This window comes from Hyaena hyaena, unplaced genomic scaffold (genome assembly GCF_003009895.1).
Source record: "Hyaena hyaena isolate Hyena2069 unplaced genomic scaffold, ASM300989v1 scaffold_769, whole genome shotgun sequence".
In the NCBI taxonomy this organism is placed as follows: Eukaryota; Metazoa; Chordata; class Mammalia; order Carnivora; family Hyaenidae; genus Hyaena; species Hyaena hyaena.
Window position 1 is genome coordinate 283,560 of NW_024081401.1, and position 19,629 is coordinate 303,188.

General features: G+C 38.2%; 1 protein-coding gene across 3 annotated transcripts in view; it reads left to right on the plus strand.

Moving 5' to 3' along the window:
- UNC13B (unc-13 homolog B) overlaps positions 1-19,629 on the plus strand; it is a 218,630-nt gene that overhangs the window by 70,989 nt on the left and 128,012 nt on the right. For all 3 annotated transcript variants that reach the window (XM_039218603.1, XM_039218604.1, XM_039218605.1), the window contains exon 7: positions 3,801-3,858. In XM_039218603.1, coding sequence (XP_039074534.1) covers positions 3,801-3,858 — 58 coding nt within the window. The remainder of the gene's footprint in view (positions 1-3,800; positions 3,859-19,629) is intronic.

A 19,629-nucleotide genomic window follows, 5' to 3' on the forward strand; every position in this document is an offset into this window, starting at 1 on the left:
TCCTCTGTTTTGGAACTTAAATTTCTCATATGAGTGAAGTCATGATATTTGTCTTTCTCTGACTAATTTCGCTTAACATAATACCCTATGGTTCCATCCACATAGTTGTAAATGGCAAGATTTCATTAATTTTGATTGCCGAGGTATACTCCAATGTATGTATATACCACATCTTTATCCATTCATCCATTGACCATCCCCTCACTTTGAATCTGCAAGTGTCTTCAGGTCTAAAATGAGTGTTGTAGGCAGCCTATAGATGAAGCTTGTTTTTATATCCATTTTCATACCCTTTGTCTTTTGATTGGGGCATTTAGTCCATTTACATTCAGAATGATTGTAATAAGATAGGGTTTAGTGTCATTGTGTTATCTTTAGATTTCTTATTTATGATGATGTGTCTGGTCCTTCGTAGTCTTTGCTGCTTTCCACTCACAAAGCCCCCCTTAGAATTCTTAGGATCTCCTGCAGGGCTGGTTTAGTGGTCATGATCTCCTTTAGTTTTTGTATGTCTGGAAAAGCCTTTCTCTCTCCTTCTATTCTGAATGACAACCTTGCTGGATAAAGGATTCTTGGCTGCATGTTTTTCCTATTCAGCACATTGAATATTTCTTGCCACTCCCTTCTGGCCTGCCAAGTTTCAGTGGACAGGTCTGCTACTACCTTTACGGATCTACGCCTGTAGGTCAAGGCCCATTTGTCACTAGCTACTTTCAGAATTCTCTTTATCTTTGTATTTTGCCAGCTTCACTATAACATATCGTAGCATTGACCTGTTTTTGTTGATTTTGAAGGGAGTTCTCTGTGCCTGCTGGACTTGGCTATTTTCCTTCCCCAGATTAGAGAAGTTCTCAGTTATAATTTGTTCAAATAAACCTCCTGTCCCTTTCACTCTCTTCTTCTGGAACTCCTTTGATACAGATATTGTTTTGTTTTATTGAATCACTTAGGTCCCTAAGTCAGTCTCCCCTTGTGGTCTAGTAATTTCTTTTCCCTCTTTTTTTCAGCTTCATTATTTTCCATAATTTTATCTCCTGTTTAACCTATTCTCTCCCCTGCTTCTTCCATCCTTGCTGCCACTGTGTCTACTTTACTTTGCATCTCACTTATAGCATTTCTGAATTCATCATTATGACTATTTCTTAGATCTTTGACCTCTGCAGCAATTAGGTTCTTTTCTGTCTTCCATGCCATTTTCAAGCCCAGTTATTACTCTTATGACTGTTATTCTAAATTCTTGTTCACATATATTGTTTATATCTGTTTTGAGCGATTCTCTGTCATTTCTTCCTGGAATTTCATTTGAGGGGAATTATTCTATTTCATTATTTGGTACAAGACAAGGTTTCTGTCTTGTACGTGTTTCAGTAGCTTATGTGTCCTACACCTACGAGTACTACTATATTAAAAAGCTTTGGTTCAGAGAAAGTCCTGTACCCCTGGAAACTCCGATGTTTAGCTCCTAGGGCTAAACATTTTAAGGCTGTTTGCAAAGTAGATAGTGGCTCTCTCCATATTTTTCATTCCCCAGTCCGTGGTCTGGATTGGTTTTTCTCTTGTCCAAATACAATACCCCTATTCCACAGTCTTTCTTCCTTTCGTCTCTCTGCAGAAGGAGTTTCCCCCCCACACTCTGTTCCTATTCTGCCCGTTTTATCTCTCCAAAATTGCAAACATGCACCTCAGTCCTGCCAAGCTGTCTTCCTCCACCTGAGTCTCTAGGGAGGGCCCAAGTCAGGGCTTGCAGCTCCACTCAGCTACTGTATGTCATCTTTGGAGAAATGTCTATTGGTATCTTTTCCGTTTTTTAACTTTGTGCGTGTGTGTGTGTGTGTGTGTGTCGAGGTGTAGGAGTTCTTTATATGTCTTGCATACTAACTGCTTCCTAGATACATCATTTGCCAGGCACCTGGGTGGCTCAGTAAGTTGAGCGTCTGACTTCGGCTCAGGTCATGATCTCATGGTTCGTGGATTCGAGCCCCACGTTGGGCTCTGTGCTGACAGCTAGCTCAGAGCCTAGAGCCTGTTTCAAATTCTGTGTCTCCCTCCCTCTCTGACCATCCCCTGCTCGCTCGCTCTCTCGCTCTCTCTCTGTCTCTCAGAAATAAACATTAAAACAATTTTTTTAGATCCTTCATTTGCAAATATCTGCTCTTATTCAGTAGGTTCATTTTTTTGATTCTTTGCTATGTAGAAGCTTTTTATTTTTACTATTTTTATTTTTTAAAAATACTATTATATTGTTTAAGTTATACCTGACTTCTGATTAATCCCTATTGGAAGCAGTAATAGCAGTATTTACCTCTGATATTTGTATCATAGCTTATTGCTTGTAAAATACTTAACATATAATAGTATATTTATGTGCAAAAAGTGTTTTGTAGTTTGGATCCAGCTACTTGAAATGCCCTTTACTGCTAATACTTCTGTGTAAGTTGCCATAAACTTTTGTGTGGATTATTGCAGTAGTTAGTCTTTGCCTCTTATTCCCTCTGTATAGTTCACCTCAAACAGCAGCCAGAAGGATTTTTAGAGTGGAATCAAGTCATATCCATCTTGTGTTTAAAATTATAAGTGGCTTCCTGATACACTAGATTAAAGTCCAAACTCCTTACCATATTATACAAACTCTATCAAGACCTTTGTACATGAGGGGTACTCAAATATCTGTTGAATGAATGACTCATATATTGGCAGTGTTAGCTCTCTCTTGCCTAGTACGTCAGAGCATAGTAATTAGTAGAGTCAGGATGAGAACCTCAAATATTTTTTTTTTAATTTTTAAATGTTTTATTTATTTCTGAGAGAGAGAGAGAGCGAGCACGAGCGAGCATGAGCAGGGGAGGGTCAGAGAGAGAGAGAGAGAGAGAGAGAGAGAGACAGAATCAGAAACAGGCTCCAGGCTCTGAGCTGGCTGTCAGCACAGACCCTGATGCGGGGCTCAAACCCACGAACCGTGAGATCATGACCTGAGCTGAAGTTGGACGCTCAACTGACTGAGCCACCCAGGCGTCCCGAGAACTTCAGATCTTCTATTTGCAAATTGTTGGACCAAATTACATCTTTTCAATGGAATCCTCCCAGTAAGCTCTGAACCAAACTATTCTGTTTTCAGATTACATATCTGTGTTAACTTGTTTATGCCTTTCTCTTCTTGTTTTGCCTTTACAAACCCTGCCCATCCTCAAGACCTGCATTTAGTTCCCCCTTTTATAGAACTTTTTTTTTTTTTAAATGACTTCAGTACTCTATTTGTTTTTTCTAGTTGTGATGGTGGTGTTGGGTTGGGGAAGCTAGAAGTAAGTGGGAAGGGGACACTAGTAGGTATTAGATGTTGTATTACATGCTGAAATGAGTAATTTGACTTTCCACATGATCTTGTGAGGGACAAAACACTACTATATTTGTAAAGATGAGAAAACTCAGTTTCAGAGAAGTTGTCAGTTCTCTCACCCAAATGGGGAAATCAGCACATTATCCATAAGCCCTCTAAGGCTTCCAAGACTAAGGCTTCTACAGCTGCCTGGCAGAGCATGTTCCCTAGGTCAGAACAGCCTCCCCGCTATCCCGCTTTAGCCTGTTACATCAGGCCAGTCCCATATTTCATAGTCTGGCATATATATCAGGATCACACAGGGAAATCAGGATGATCTGTTTCTGTTCAATAAAAATTTGACTCTAGTCAAATGCTAAACCGTTTTAGGTGTAGCTGTGATTGTTTTTGTTTTGTTTTGCCTGTTTCCTGCTTTACTTGAGGCTCTTACCTGGGTTTTTTTTTTCTTTCTCCTTTCTGCTTCTAGTATTCTATTCAAGAAGAAAGCCAGAGGAAGCCTTTGCCCACTGCTGCCGCCCAGTGTTGTAAGTGAGAAATTTGTCTCTGAACCTCCTTAATCACAGCTTTCTTTCACTTATCCAAACATGGCTTTTTTTTTTTTTTTTTTTTTAATTGGGGAGGGTGGAGAAGTGATGTGTGCAAACGGAAGATACTCTGGAAGCACATGTATTCAGGCCAATATCTCCAATAGTTATCTGACCATTAGCTTTAGGAAGAGTCCTTTTGGTTTTGTGTGGTTATAGGCAGGGCATTGGTGCTCATCTTTAATCTCCATTTGTGAGCTTTTACTTCTGGAGGAATGTTTTTTCTCATTCTATCTCCTTTGTCTGTTACTGTTCTTTAATTTTTAAAAATGTTTTATTTATTTTTGAGAGAGAGAGAGAGTATGAGCAGGGGAGGGGCAGAGAGAGAGAAAGGGAGACAGAATCCACGAAGTGGATTCCAGGCTCTGAGCTGTCAGCACAGAGGCGGATGTGGGGCTTGAACCCACGAACCATGAGACCTGACCAGAGCCAAAGTCAGATGCCCAACTGACTGAACCACCCAGGTGCCCCTGTTACTGTTCTTTAAAGCTCCGTTTAAGTGTTATCACCCCTGGGAATTCTTCTTGCCATTTCCTCTTTCCCCCATGTCTTGCTTAAGCGTCTCACCTCTTCCTTTGGTAGTACTCCATCATATAACCTATTATGTATTGTAATCTATGTATATTTCTTTAACAACACAAAGTTCTTAGGGGCATAGACATTCTTCTTTTTATATTCCTAGCATCTTTCTCAATACCTGATATATAGTATAGTAAGTATATTTGATAAATGACTGAATGAGAGAACTTGTCATTTCTCTTGAGATTAATTTGCCCAGACTACAAAGATTCATTCTTGAAATGAGACCTGCATTGGCTACCTTCTCAGTTTGTCTCAGAATAGCTTGAGGAGACACTGACTTGGAGTCTATTACTCTCTTTCAGTTTTTCAACCTCTGTGTGTGTGTGTGTGTGTGTGTGTGTGCGTGCGTGTGTGCGTGCGTGCGTGTGCTCTGCTGCTTTTGTGTTACTGTAGTCTTTTTCTGAACCAAATGCCAAACTGTTAACAACTGCTGGTTGAAAGTGTGGTTGTAGTAGTTATTGTAGTAATATTAATAATAATAAAAACAAAACTAACATATTTTGAAGTCTTACAGTATGCCGGATGCTGCTATAAGAGCTAAAATGTACTAACTTATTTAATCTTCACAATAACCCTAAGACATAGTTATTACTATTATCCCATTTCAGATGAAGAAATGGAGGCGTAAAGAGGTTGAGTAATTTGCCTCAAAACACATAGGTAGTGAGTGCTGAAGTAATGTATGTTCTAATACAACCTGACTCGATAGTCTATGCTTGGAACCATTATAACCTTCATACTGTTTCTGAAAAGGAAAGCCTCCATTCATGGTTTGTAAATCCATTGATTGTCATCCACTTTATAGGCTACTTTCCGGATAAAAGTAAGGCTAATGACAGAGCTCAATGTTTTTTCTTCCTTCAAAGAAAATCTGCTATTTTTAATATGGTCTATTGCTAACTTTTATTGTTTTACTTTTTTGTCATGTAGGACTTAGAATTTATCATATATTAGGGGTCATAGGAGACCAGAAGAATCTGAATTTAGGACCAGTTTGTGAATTAAAGTCTATAGGTCCTTTCCAGAACTCATTGTAATGACTGATTTTGACCTTTTTAATTTTTTAAACCTTTTTCGAGGACTGCTAATAAGATGTGAAATGGAATGATTGATAGTTCACTTCCCATTCCTTCCTGCACCCATTTGATGAAGTGCAGCTGAAGTGATTAGAGAACAAACACCAAAAGAGCAGGAGGGAATAAAAGGCCATAAATAAGGTTATTAATTTTCATCTGTTTATGGGCTGATTTATTTTTCTGTGAATAGTCTGTTCCTGTCTTTTTACTATTCCCTCATATTTTTTTTGTTTTGAAAAATTGTAAATGGAAAAGTTGAACAGTTTAATGAGCACCATTTACCCGTTACTGGATTCAGTGGTAAACATTTTGTCATACTTGCTCTCCCTTATCACCACCTCTCTCTCATGTATCTCCCTCTGTATGTACATACACAAATATACACATATTTTCTGAATCATTTGGTTATAATCTTCAGACTTCATGACATATCAGCATTGTATCTTCTTAGAGTTAGGACAGTCTACATAACCAAAATACCATGATTAGAATCAACAAATTTAATGCTGTAACAATAATATCTAATATGTAGTGCATATTAAGAATTCCCCAATTGTCCCCCTAATATTTTTATAGCTGTTTTTCCCCCTACTATATGATCTAGTCAAGAATCACATATTTTATTTGGTTGTCCTAATTCTTTAATATCCTTTAATAATTATAAAAAACAATTCTTGACTTTTTGGTTATTTATAATACTGGTATTTCTTTTTCCAATTAGAAAATCACTTGATTCACAGTTGAATTTTTGGAAGTTTATCCTAAGTAATTGAGAAGCAAAGATTTGTGTACAAAGATATTGATTATGAAATTATTTAAATAATAAAATTTGAAAATGACTATAAACAGTAAATGATAATCATAAGGTTAACTATTATGCATTTATTTAAAATCATGCTTTGAATAATAAAAAGGACATTTTTATGAAACTAAGTTAAAAAGTACATAACTGTATATAAAAGTATATAAGTATATAAGTTTTATACTAAAAGTATAAAACTGGGGTACCTGGATGGCTCAGATGGAGGAACATGTGACTCTTGATTTTGGAGTTGATTTTGGAGTATACCATGTTGGGTATAGAGGTGACTTAAAAACAAAATCTAAAAACAAAGGTATATAAAACTTTGTGTGTGTGTGTGTAATTTAAGGCTTATTGCTATGGATTGAATTACACACCCCCAAAATTCATACATTGAAGCCCTAGGGTCCTGTAGGACTCTTTTTGGAGATTGGGCCTCTGAGGAGGTGATAAAGGTTAATGAGATCATAAGAATGAGACCTTAATCTGATAGGGTTGGTACCCTTATAAGAGAAAAGGGCAGCAGAGTTCTCTGTGTGAGAACACACAAATTTGGAATACAAAGTTTTGTTGCTTAAGCCACCCATTCTATTGTATTTTGTTATGCTGCCTGAGCAGATTAATAGAGATTTTGGTTCCCAGAGGGGGTGTGCTGCTGCAAATAAATACCTAAAAAATGAAGAAGTGGCTTTGGAATTGGGTGATGGTAAAACCTGGAACAATTTCCCAGTGCTTACTAGAAAAAGCCAAGATTGTTGTGAAGGGACTGTTGGCAGAAATAAGGATATTGAAGGCCATTCTGGAGTAGTCTCAGATGGGAGTAAGGAACAGTTTATTGAAAACTGGAAGAAAGACAATCCTTGTTAAAAAGTGGCAATAAACTTGGCTAAATTGTTGTGTTTGTGAAAGAATTTGTAAAAGGATTTCTAAGCAAAGTATTGAAGATGTGGTTTGGGTCTTCCTTACTGCCTATAGTAAAATGAGAGAGGAGAGAGATGAATTGAAGAAGGAATTGTTAAGTAACAGGAAACAGACTTTAGTTCTTTAGCCTATTTGTATCGTAAAAAATGAGAAAGTTTGTTTTGAAGAGAATAAAGAGATCATGGGTTTGGCTTATGGAATTAATCAGCAAACTCCGCAGAAGCCAGGAGTAGAAATGGGATATCAGCAGAGACACTGCCAGTTTCAACTAACAGGGACAAAGAAAAGGAGGCAGTGAAAACTGTAAGACTTCTTGGATTCTATAGGATCAGACCATGGTGTGATTTGGCTGTGAACATGTGTTTTTCTTGAGGAAAGGGAAGAATGACCTGGAAGGTGATTGATTCAGAAATTATCAGGGCTGCCAGTCCCAGCACAGTCCCAATGGGCAATGAATACCATTTCCTTCTGTTTCAGAGAGAGAGAGTGCACAATGAAGAGAGCCATGGGACAGGGCCATCCTATAGAGCTGTCAGGGTGATGCTGCCACTCCAGTGGGCCTGGAAGATGGGATGTCAAACCAAAGAGAATTATTCTACAGCCTTAAGATCTAATATAATTTGCCTTGCTAGGATTTGGACTTACTTGGGACCCATTGCCTCTTCCATCTTTCCTTTTTCTTCTAGAATGGGAATATCTCATTTATGCCTGCCCCACCTTTGTATTTTGGGAACACATAACTTGTTTGGTTTCACAGGTTCATAGCTGGAGAAGAGTTTTGCCTCAGGATGAATCATACCTGAAGTCTCACTCATATCTTTTTTTTTTTTTAATGTTTTATTTATTTCTAGGAGAGAGAGAGAGAGAGACAGCGTGAGCAGGGGAGGGTCAGAGAGAGAGGGAGTCACAGACTGAAACAGGCTCCAGGCTCTGAGCTGGCAGTCAGCACAGAGCCCGACGTGGGGCTCAAACCCACGAACCGTGAGATCATGACCTAAGCGAAAGTTGGACGCTTAACCGACTAAGCCACCCAGGCGCCCCAAGTCTCACTCATATCTAATTAGTTGGTATTAAAGTGATATTTTGGACTATAGAGTTGGACTTAAGACTTGTGGGGCTGATGGGATGGAAAAAATTTATTTTGCATGCAATACAATGAATTTTGGGGGGCCAGAAGTGGAATGTTGTGGGCTGAATTGTGTTCCCCCAATGTGATTGCATTTGGAGATGGAACATGTGAGAAGGTGTTAAGTGAAGTCATTGGGGGACCTTAATTTAATAGGGCTGATCCTCTTCTAAAAAGAGGAAGAAACACTAGAGCTCTCTCTGCTGTGTGAGGACACAGTAAGCAGGTGGCCATTTGTAGGGTAGGAGAGCTCTCACTAGAAATCACACCCTGCCAGAACCTTGATCTTTGACTTTTCAGCCTTCAGAAACTCTGAGAAAATAAGTTTCTGCTGTTTGAGCACCTAGTTTGATATTTTGTTATGACAGCCCAAGCAGATTAATACATGTATATCAACGTATTTATACAATTAGGGCAAAAAATATCTGGAAATAGAAGCACCAAAATATTAATCAAATGTGTTTCTGATATGGAGGATTGACTTTTTTTTATTCTTCCAGTTTTAATCTAAAAGAAATCAATATGTAGTTCCAAATGAAATTCTAGGAGGTTATTTTGAAGGATTCAAAGACTTACTATAACATTTATATGGTACTATTTTTTTTTCCTATTCAGTATAATTAACACGCAGTATTAGTTTCAGGTATACAGTGTAGTGATTTAGCAATCCTGTATATTACTCAGTGCTCATCATGATAAGTGTATTCTTAATGCCCTTTACCTGTTTGACCTCTTTTCCTACCTCCACCCATCTAGTAACAACCAGTTTGTCCTCTGTATTTAAGAATTTGTTTTTTGTTGGTCTCTTTTTCTTTGTTCATTTTGTTTTGTTAAATTCTGCATATGAGTGAAATCATATGGTATTTGTCTTTCTCTGACTTACTTCACTCAGCATTATATCCTCTAGATCCATGTATGGTAATGCAAATGGAAAGATTTCATTCTTTTTTATGGCTGAGTGATATTTCATTATGCGTGTATACTACATCTTCTTTATTCATCTATGGGATTATGACTGAAAAAAATTTTTTTAAATGTTTATTTTTGAAATAGAGGGAGGGCCAGAGAGAGGGAGGCTCAGAATCTGAAGCAGACTTCAGGCTCTGAGCTGTTAGCATAGAGCCTGATGTGGGGTTTGAACTCATGAACCGTGAGATCATGACCTGAGCCGAAGTCAGATGCTTAACTGACTGAGTCACCCAGGCACCCTTGGGATTATGACTTTTTATTTTTTTTATTTATTTATTTTTAAAAATTTTTTTAATGTTTTATTTATTTCTAGGAGAGAGAGAGAGAGAGACCGCGTGAGCAGGGGAGGGTCAGAGAGAGAGGGAGCCACAGACTCTGAAACAGGCTCCAGGCTCTGAGCTGGCAGTCAGCACGGAGCCCGACGCGGGGCTCAAACCCACAAACCACGAGATCATGACCTAAGCGAAAGTCGGAAGCTTAACCGACTTAGCCACCCAGGCGCCCTGGGATTATGACTTTTTAACCCCTTTTTGCATCTTAAATTTTCTAAGTACATTTAACAATATACCATCTTTTTTTTTTTTTTTTTTTTTTTAAAGTAGTCCCTGAAGCCAACGTGGGGTTTGAACTAATGACCCTGATATCAGGAGACGTATTCTCTGAGCTAGTCGGGTGCCCCTAACAATGTGCTACTTTTAATAGTTAAAATTTATTAAGAATAATAATGGAATAATTGAGTCCTTATTCTAGATCTGGGTTTGCTGCTATCTCTCTGAGTGCCTTTGGAAGTCTTTTTACTGTCTACTTCAGTTTCTTGATGTATAGAAGGGGGAAGAGTTGGTCTAAATGGTCTCTAGGTTTCTTTTAGCTGTCATAGGAGATGACCCTATAACTTCCTAGTCCTGAGATACCTTCACATGGATGATCCTCCACTACCCTTTCTTTTAAGGTTAGTTATCTGCAGTTACTTGGGAGATGTCTTCAGAATATTTTCAGAAATGACTGGACTGCTCCTTTAAAGAAACCCTTAGTCTTAGCTTTGATTTGAAGGTTTCTCTGGTCACAGTTATTTGGATATACTCTTAAAGGTGATAGAATTCTTCAGAATTATTGGGATAAACTATATACTTCCCAGTGTTTTTTTTTTTTTTTTTTTTTGTGGTGGGGGGGCAAACCTTTCTGATGGTGAATTAAATATCGAGTAATAACATTCTGCATTCACTTTTATCTTAGAATGTTTTAGTCTCCTTTGGTAACTGCGATGTATGTAGATATACCTATGTTTTTTTTAAATCCCATCTATTACTGCACGTTCAAGCAACTAGGCTGTCTTGTGCCCATTACTTCAGGGATAGATATGGAAGACAAAGAGCAAAAAAAAAAAAAAAAAAAGGTCTTCTTTAGTTTCCTAAAGCGTAGGACTTTTGGAGAACGTGCAAAATATTTTAGATGAATATTATGGGAGGAAGGAGAGCTTCACTCTAATCTGCCTATTCCTGACTAAGGAAAGACTTCTTGGAGTGACAGGAGAGAGATGCAAGGAAAATGACAGATAGTCACCAGAGTAGGCATATTGGGACTTTATCTTAAATTCTGGGTTAGAGTACTGGTGAACAGTAGGACCCCAAAGAGAGAATGGCTCAGGGCACTTGGCTGGTTCAGTTGGCGGAACATGTGACTCTTGATCTCAGGGTCATGAGTTCAAGCCCCCAAGTTGGGTATAGAGTTTACATCAAAAAAAAAAAAAAAAAACGAAATGGCTTGGTGCTGTTTCTAGGCAGATGAGCAACACCAGTAAGTTGCACATGCTGTGAATGAGTCCTGGGCTCTCTAGAAGTAGCAAAGTTAGACTCTAGTCCTCATGGAGCCACTTGGGCAGAATTAAGAGAAGTCTTAGAAGTGTTCTCTGGCGGGGATACCTGGATGGCTCAATCTGTTAAGCGTCCGACTTTGGCTCAGGTCATGATCTCATCATGACATGGGTTTGAGCCCTACGTCAGACTCTATGCTGACAGCTCAGAGCCTGGATCCTGCTTCAGGTTCTGTCTCTCTCTCTCTGTGTGTCTCCTGCTCGCACTCTTTCTCTTTCTCTCAAAAATAAACATTAAAAAAAAATTTTTTTTTAAAACTGTTCTCTCTGTACCAGTGACCAAAAACTAGAGAAGATCTAGGATATTTCAATGAATGCCAGTATACAAAGACCTATCTGTGCCATAAGCAATCACTTAACTGTGGTGTTTTATTTTCATACTAAGTCAATTTTTAGAATTGGTGGCAGATACCATTAGATGCATGTTTTTTGCATACTTGAACCTCATGCTTACTTTTGTAGATCTTAGGGGCATAGCATCTTTTTCATATTTGAGTAATTTTTGCTCAATTTATTGAAATATTCTGAAGCTGTGCGATTTGGTCTGCATGTTAGATACAAATCTCACATGCAACAAATGGTATAATGTGAATATTTACCTTAGCCATAGGACTAAACATAATAGGAAGTTGGTGTGGAGAGATAAACGAGTTTATTCATTTTCCAAATGTATTTAAACTTTCTAAGGTTTTCAAACTTCATTCTTTAGTAAGGATAGTTCTACCTGTATCTTGTTGAAGAGTGAAGCAGCACACCATGTTGCCACACAAAGCAGTCTTAGGACTACTAAGTTTTACAACTTTGTGCTATTTTCAATTTTTATACATGTCTGGCTATTACAAGCGCCCCCCCCCCCCCCCCCCCCCCCCCCCCGTTATATTATCAATGATGGCATTACTGGCTGTAATTGAGAAGTGAATCAAAAGTGATTTAGTATCTGGCAAGGATTTGATGAGATGATTACTCACATATTCTGCTAGGGTGTCTAAATTAACACAAGCTTTCTAACTCTGTAATTTCACTTTTAGGAGATATTCAAGGAAAATAACTTGATGCAAAAGAACATTTATGTTTAGATTTTAATTACAGTAGAGAAAAATGTAAAAATATTGAAAGAATGGGTAATTGTGGCATATCCATGTGATGGAGTACTATGTTTTTAAATAGTTTAAGACACAGGAGACATTTATGTGAGTAAGTTAAAAATAGGATCCGTAGGTGATTAAGTAGTATGATCTCAATTATCTAAAAAATTGTCTACACGTAAGCATAGGAAAAAAAACTGCCAAGGAGATCTCTGATAGTGGCTCTGAGTGGTAGAATTATAGGAAAGTTTTATTTTTATTCATTTATTTTTTTGTATTTGGGGATTTTCTCCAAATGTATTTTGTGTATGATAATTACAGAAACAATAAATATTAAAACATGGTCCCAGGCCTGACAGTGTAGAGGCAAGTCATGTAGATTTACTTTTTCAGTTTGGATTTGAGACTTGATTAAATAATAGTTGGTTGAAAAAAAAAAAAAATAAATAATAGTTGGTTGTTGAGGTTGACACAGTTTAATAATACTAGCGATTTCTTGATTGAGAGTTCTAAGTAGTTCTTAAAGTTTCAATGTCTCTTTTATTGGTGATATGCCTAAGGTCTCTTCTAATCAAGTACTATATCTGAAATAAAAAGATTTTGAGGTCTATTATTTTTTATTTGTATTAGGACCTCAAAGATAGTTTGAAGTTTTGAGATACAGCCCACAATTGTTGTTTCAGATATTTTTGATTGTCTGTGAAGGGTGTGTTTCACTGGTCTTATTACAATATTGATTATAAATAGTGACTTATCCTGTTATAAGCCAAAATTCCCTGAGAATGAATCAGTCTTTTAAATTAGTAAAACAGGGCATAGCTCAACATATTGTTTAAAATTTTTCTTAAAGTATGATTCAGAAGAGTTGGGTTGAGTCACATCCATAAATACCAGTGACCAAACATTGAGAAGTATTGTCAGTTAATATACAGGTTGGCTGCCAAGTTGTGACATCTTACTTGGCTACCACTAACTGCAAAAGGATTTTTTTTTTAACCAACCTATCCAAAAAAGAGGTGTTTGTATAAAGTGACTTACCCTTCAACTCTTTGTGTTATATTTCCTGATCTATCATTCTGATATTGTTGATTCTTTGACAGGAAGCTAGAAGTGTTCAGTGTTTCCCACAACTGTTTAAACATCACGTCTCGCATGCAGTATACCTAGTCTGTACTACAGTCACATAATCCTCTTATATATTACATTTGTTCTTGGTTTCCATCTAAAATTGTCTACTGCCATGCTATGTCTTTTTTCTAATATTCTACCTTTTGGGGGAGGCAGAGAAATGGGCCATTCTATACATGTAACCAGTTATTTCCCATCTGGAAGATTACATTCTGTGTACTGTACAGATGATAGTATAATTCCTTGACCAAAATCAACCAGACACAAAACTCTGGGCAGATACTGCCAATGCTGCTCTTAATCCTATTTCTCCACCTTCAATAAACAAGACTAACTTTAAGTTTATGGAGTATTATGGTTGCCTCCTGTTAGGAGCCAGGACTTGATTCTCTAGCCAGGAGATGGTGGATTGTAGTAGCTAGGAAATTTTTTGTTTCTGATTCGAATCCCCTTCTTCAATTTTGGACCCACCCCATGCCAGAAGGAGTGGACCCAACTGGCAAGTACTTACTGCATCAGAGTGTGATCATATAAAGTAGATGATGAGACTATCACTACAGTATTTTATTTGTTTTTAAATGTTTATCTTAGATTTTTAAGAGAGAGGGAAGCAGAAAGAGAGGGAGAGCAAGAATCCCAAGAAGGCTCTGTGCTGACAGCTTGGGGCTTGATCTCACAAACCATGAGATCTTGACCTTAGCCAAAAACAAGTGTCAGATACTTAACCAACTAAGCCACCCAGGCACCCCATCACCTCACTATTTTATTACCAGAGGACACCAACTTGAGAGGACCTTGCACTTGCTGATCATCAGAACTAACCACCTTGTACAGCTCCAGATTAAAAAAAAAAAAAAAAGGAGCTTGACTGGCATCAGATGCTGTGGCCTGTTCTCCAATAATTTTCTTTGCTGTATTACTATTTCCAGATGAGGATAGCCACCATGCTGATAGCCCCTGCCTATCAGGAGATCTGATTCTTTAGAGAACTTTGTGGCCTCACAGTCTGAACTAGGACTAGCATCCTTGTAGGAGCATATACTGGATGAATCCATTTTCTAACAGTGTCTTGAAGAGATCTAGAATTCCTCACTGTTAACTTTGGAAGGGACAGAAAACAGCCTGTGCTCTGTATCCTTTTGCAGTGCCATGTTGCTACTGTGTGGCAGGCACCTTCAAAACATTAGCACAATCTACTAGGACTTTTGATAGTCTTCTTAAACAGTGCCCTGCCCTGAAATTGGGTCATGGGTACCCATGATAGTTCTGGGAGACCCGAGAGATTACTGAACTCCTGTATCCCAGGTTCCTCAGGGACATTGTCACCTTGGATTTAATTACAAATACGTCCACTCCTCAACACCATAATACTTATGCTCTTCATTTAAATTCAAGGCCTGTTAAGTGGCTTTGTAGTCCCTGTACCAGCTGGCTTTTAGCTCCATCCATTGTAGTGCAACCTCATAAATGTTCTAACTCTGTAACTCCTAGTCACTTTTTATCATAAGGTGGCTTTAAATACATACCGTGAATTTTGAGGGTTATGTTCAGTGCCCTCAATGTCAAAATTTGGTCTCATTTCAAGTCATTTGTGATTAAAAGTTGTGCAAAGTATTGCTTTCCTTGTTATAAAGGATGTAAAGGATGTATTGCTTTCCTTGTTATAAATCTTGATGGCCACTTTGCATGGTATTGTGAAGAAAGCAGACTAGAGGCTTTTTTGTTTTGTTTCGTTTTGTTTTGTTTGTTTGTTTTTTAAATTAGGTCTTCCCAGCGGTTACCTTCTTTTGTGTCGCTTTTTTCTAGGAAGTGGGTGAACTGGGGATAAAACTTTGGTCTGTTTGTTTCTTAAGGTCCATGTTCTTTTCACTCTACCACCCTTTGATGGCAAAATCTCATAGGATATGATTTGTTCAGAAAAATATGCTTTTCTTATTTGCCTTTTGCTTTTTGTGTTATTTTTAAATTAATTCACTTATTAAGTAGAAAACATGTATAATGGCACATGAATTTTAAAATATTAAAGAGAATGCAGTAGAAGGTCCCCCTTCTATACCCAGATACTTGGGTTCTCTCCCTAGAAGCAGTCATCATAAGCAGTTTCTTATGAATCATTTGAGAGGTTTTACACATGACCAAATGTGTGTGTATATATCAGAGATACCTTTTGATTATTTATTCCATCCTTTGACTTGGTCTTAGAGTTACATACATTACAATAAAATGTTCACAGCTAATTATATTTCAGATTTGACTACCCCGTCATCAGTGTCCTTTTTGGATTCTTTTTATGTTTTAAAAATTTATTGAAGCCATAGGGAATAGATTATTTCCTGAGTTGCTTCCCATGACTAAGGTCTGTTTCCCTGAAATCCTGGCCTTGGTACACTAGGAATGTTTACTCTGTCCTCATTCACCCTGATAAATTGAGTTTCACACGTATGTTACTAAGTTAAATTCTGGCAGTCCATATCCAGATAATGTGTTAGAATTCAAAATTGGTGAGAAAACTGTGGTTACTTTGCAGAGTGTGTAAAGAATTGTCATTCACCTGCCCCAACATACTAAATTAGGCCCCTTTTAGGTCTAAACTTAAAACAAAAAAAAACCACGACAAAACCTAGACATGCATGTAACTATCTTCACTGTAAAAATTTTTAAACAGGGGCGCCTGGGTGGCTTAGTCAGTTAAGCGTCCGACTTTCACTTAGGTCATGATCTTGCGGTTTGTGAGTTCGGACCCCGCGTCGGGCTCTGTGCTGACTGCCAGCTCAGAGCCTGGAGCCTGTTTCAGAGTCTGTGTCTCCCTCTTTGTGACCCTCCCCTGCTCACACTGTCTGTCTCTCTCTCCTAGAAATAAATAAAAATATTAAAAAAAATTTTTTTTAAACAATTAAATGTATACTATAGAAAGTGATAGTTCTCTGTAACACTTTCCTCTCTAGTTGACTCTGAGATAACTACTTTTCATAGTTTGGTGTATACTCTTCCAATCTCTCTCTCTCTTTTCTTTTCTTTTCTTTTTTTTAATGTTTGTTTATTTTGAAAAAGAGTGCATGCGAGTTGTGGGGTGCAGAAAGAGAGGGAGACAGAATCCCAAGCAGGCTCCATGCTGTCAGCGTGGAGCCAGATGCAAGGCTCGATCTCAGTCACTGTGAGATCATGACCTGAGCTAAAATCAAGTCAGACACTTAACTGACTGAGCCACCCAGGCACCCCCAAATGTAAGTTACCTTTTTTTAAAAACGTTTGTTTATTTTTGAGAGAGAGAGACACACACAGAGTGTGAGCAGGGGAGGGTCAGAGAGAGAGAGAGAGAGAGGGAGACACAGAATCCAAAGTAGGCTCCAGGCTCTGAGCTGTCAGCACAGAGTCCGATGAAGGACTAAAACTTACAAATGGTGGGATCATGACCAGAGCCGAAGTAGGACACTTAACCAACTGAGCCACCCAGGCACCCCCAAATGTAAGTTACCTTTTTTTAAAAACGTTTGTTTATTTTTGAGAGAGAGAGACACACACAGAGTGTGAGCAGGGGAGGGTCAGAGAGAGAGAGAGAGAGAGGGAGACACAGAATCCAAAGTAGGCTCCAGGCTCTGAGCTGTCAGCACAGAGTCCGATGAAGGACTAAAACTTACAAATGGTGGGATCATGACCAGAGCCGAAGTAGGACACTTAACCAACTGAGCCACCCAGGCACCCCCAAATGTAAGTTACCTTTTTTTAAAAACGTTTGTTTATTTTTGAGAGAGAGAGACACACACAGAGTGTGAGCAGGGGAGGGTCAGAGAGAGAGAGAGAGAGGGAGACACAGAATCCAAAGTAGGCTCCAGGCTCTGAGCTGTCAGCACAGAGTCCGATGCAGGGCTTGAACTCACAAACCATGAGATCATGACCTGAGCTGAAGTTGGCCACTTAGCCAAATAAGCCTCGAATTTTTTACCATTTTTTACCCAGGCACCCCAAAGTTAACTTTTAATTTCGTAGTATTTGAATATGTGAAAGAATGTTTGTAACATATTTGAGTTTTGAAGAGGAATAATGGAAATAATACCCATGAGCCCACCACCCATTATTATCTTTTGGTAGAGTTTAGTGTAGTGTACTCTACATGTTTTCTTAGTTTCCTTTGCTTCCTAAGTGATAGGATTTTCCCCCCCACTAGACTGGTGAATTGCAGGAGTAAGGACTTAGTATTCTATTTCTTTTGGAATCTGTTCAGTTATATCTCACTGTCTGAAGTGTCAGTTCTCAAAGAGTGAAGCCTGATTTTTGGCCTCTGAGAGACCTCAGCCCATGTGGAGTTTTAAGGAAAGAGTTTTCTGGAAAAACAAAAAAAAAAAAGATTATTATTGAAAGAGTGTAATTTGCAGTGTTTGTTGGAAGAGGGTATTCTTTTCGGGGGGGGGGGTAAAAAATGTACTCTCTTCAGAGTGTGTCAATTTCCTAGGATGCTTCTGTAATTAAGACTGATTTAGAAATCTGGCCATTTGTAGTAACATGGATGGAACTCGAGGGTGTTTTGCTGAGCGAAGTAAGTTAGGCAGAGAGGGACAGATACCATATGTTTTCACTTTTAGGTGGATTAGGAGAAACTTAAGGGAAGACCATGGGGGAGGAGAAGGGGCAAAATACTTGGGGAGAGGGAGGGAGGCAAACCATGAGAGACTCAAACTGAAGGCTGATGGGGGTGGGGGAAGGGGAAGGGGGGTGATGGGCATGGAGGAGGGCACTTGTTAGGATGAGCACTGGGTGTTATATGGAAACCAACTTGACAAACTATTTATGAAAAAAAAACAAAAAAAATTTGATGTACAGTTTCTACTGAATGCATGTCACTTTCACATCTATGTAAAGTCAAAAAATCACAAATGGAACCATCATAAATCAGGGATCATTTGTACTTTAAAAAAAAAGAAANGGTGGGGGAAGGGGAAGGGGGGTGATGGGCATGGAGGAGGGCACTTGTTAGGATGAGCACTGGGTGTTATATGGAAACCAACTTGACAATAAACTATTTATGAAAAAAAAAAGACTGATTTAGACTCATAATCAGGTAACTGGTATGTGATATTGGTAATAATGAAACTCTTGTCAACTGTATCATAAGGTAATTTGTCAGCATTAAAGTGTTCATGTTTGTTCTTTGTAGAAATAGACTTTTTAGCAGATACTAGACAGCATGATATCTGTCCTACTTTTCTTAACTTTTCTTGTGAAAATTGGAAATTCCAGGTAAGCATCACAGAAAAGAAACTCAAAGCTTCTGCATACAAGTTTATCTATTACATCTTTTTGTGTCTTCCTCCCCAAAGACTTCTATATTTTCTTGCAATATTGGTGTTTTTAATGAATAGATACATAGACCAGAGAATATATTGTGAGGTTCACGGAAGAAGGGCAGGAGGATTAATGGGAGGATGGACAAAGAATCAGAAGATTTAGCTCATAAGCTACATACATATCAGAAGAGGACAAATGCAGTAACTTTAGTATGTTACGTGTGTGATGATACTCAGGGGTATAGCAGTGCCCTGGAAATACAGGGAAAGTTTTCTGGTGGCAGAGGAATAAGCAAATAGTTGAGAATACAATAAAATTTGTTCAAGAAGTCTTTCCAGAGAGATGAGTTTAGAGATGATATTTAAGTAGCAAATTAAAATGTGTTGATTGAAAGGAAAGATTATTCTTAGGATAAATTAAAGTATGGGGAGAGGATTAAAAAGATGGCGAATTATATGCTGACTATATTGGCCTAGAGAGAGTAGAATGATACCAAAGTTGTACTTGCTACTCAGCTGAAGAAATTGAGTCCCTCTGTTGTTTTCTTCAAAGTGTGAAGATACACAGAGCTGGACTAGTTTGACAGATTCACTCCTTTGAGAGCCCTTTCTTACTTTAGGAACCTGGTGTGTCTTATCACCTATTCTCTCTCCTTTCTAATTCAAGGATTGAAAGCTTTGTGCAACTTAAAATTTTGGTGTCTTATGAATGTAGACCTATTAACTATGAGCAATGGAAGCAGATCAAATATTGCATTCCTAATTACTTCCATTTACTTATCTAGAAGCACATGCCCTTCAGGAAAATAGGATTGCTTGACTAGCTGGACTCTATCCTAAAGATTCTCCTACCTCGTCAATTTCCTCTAT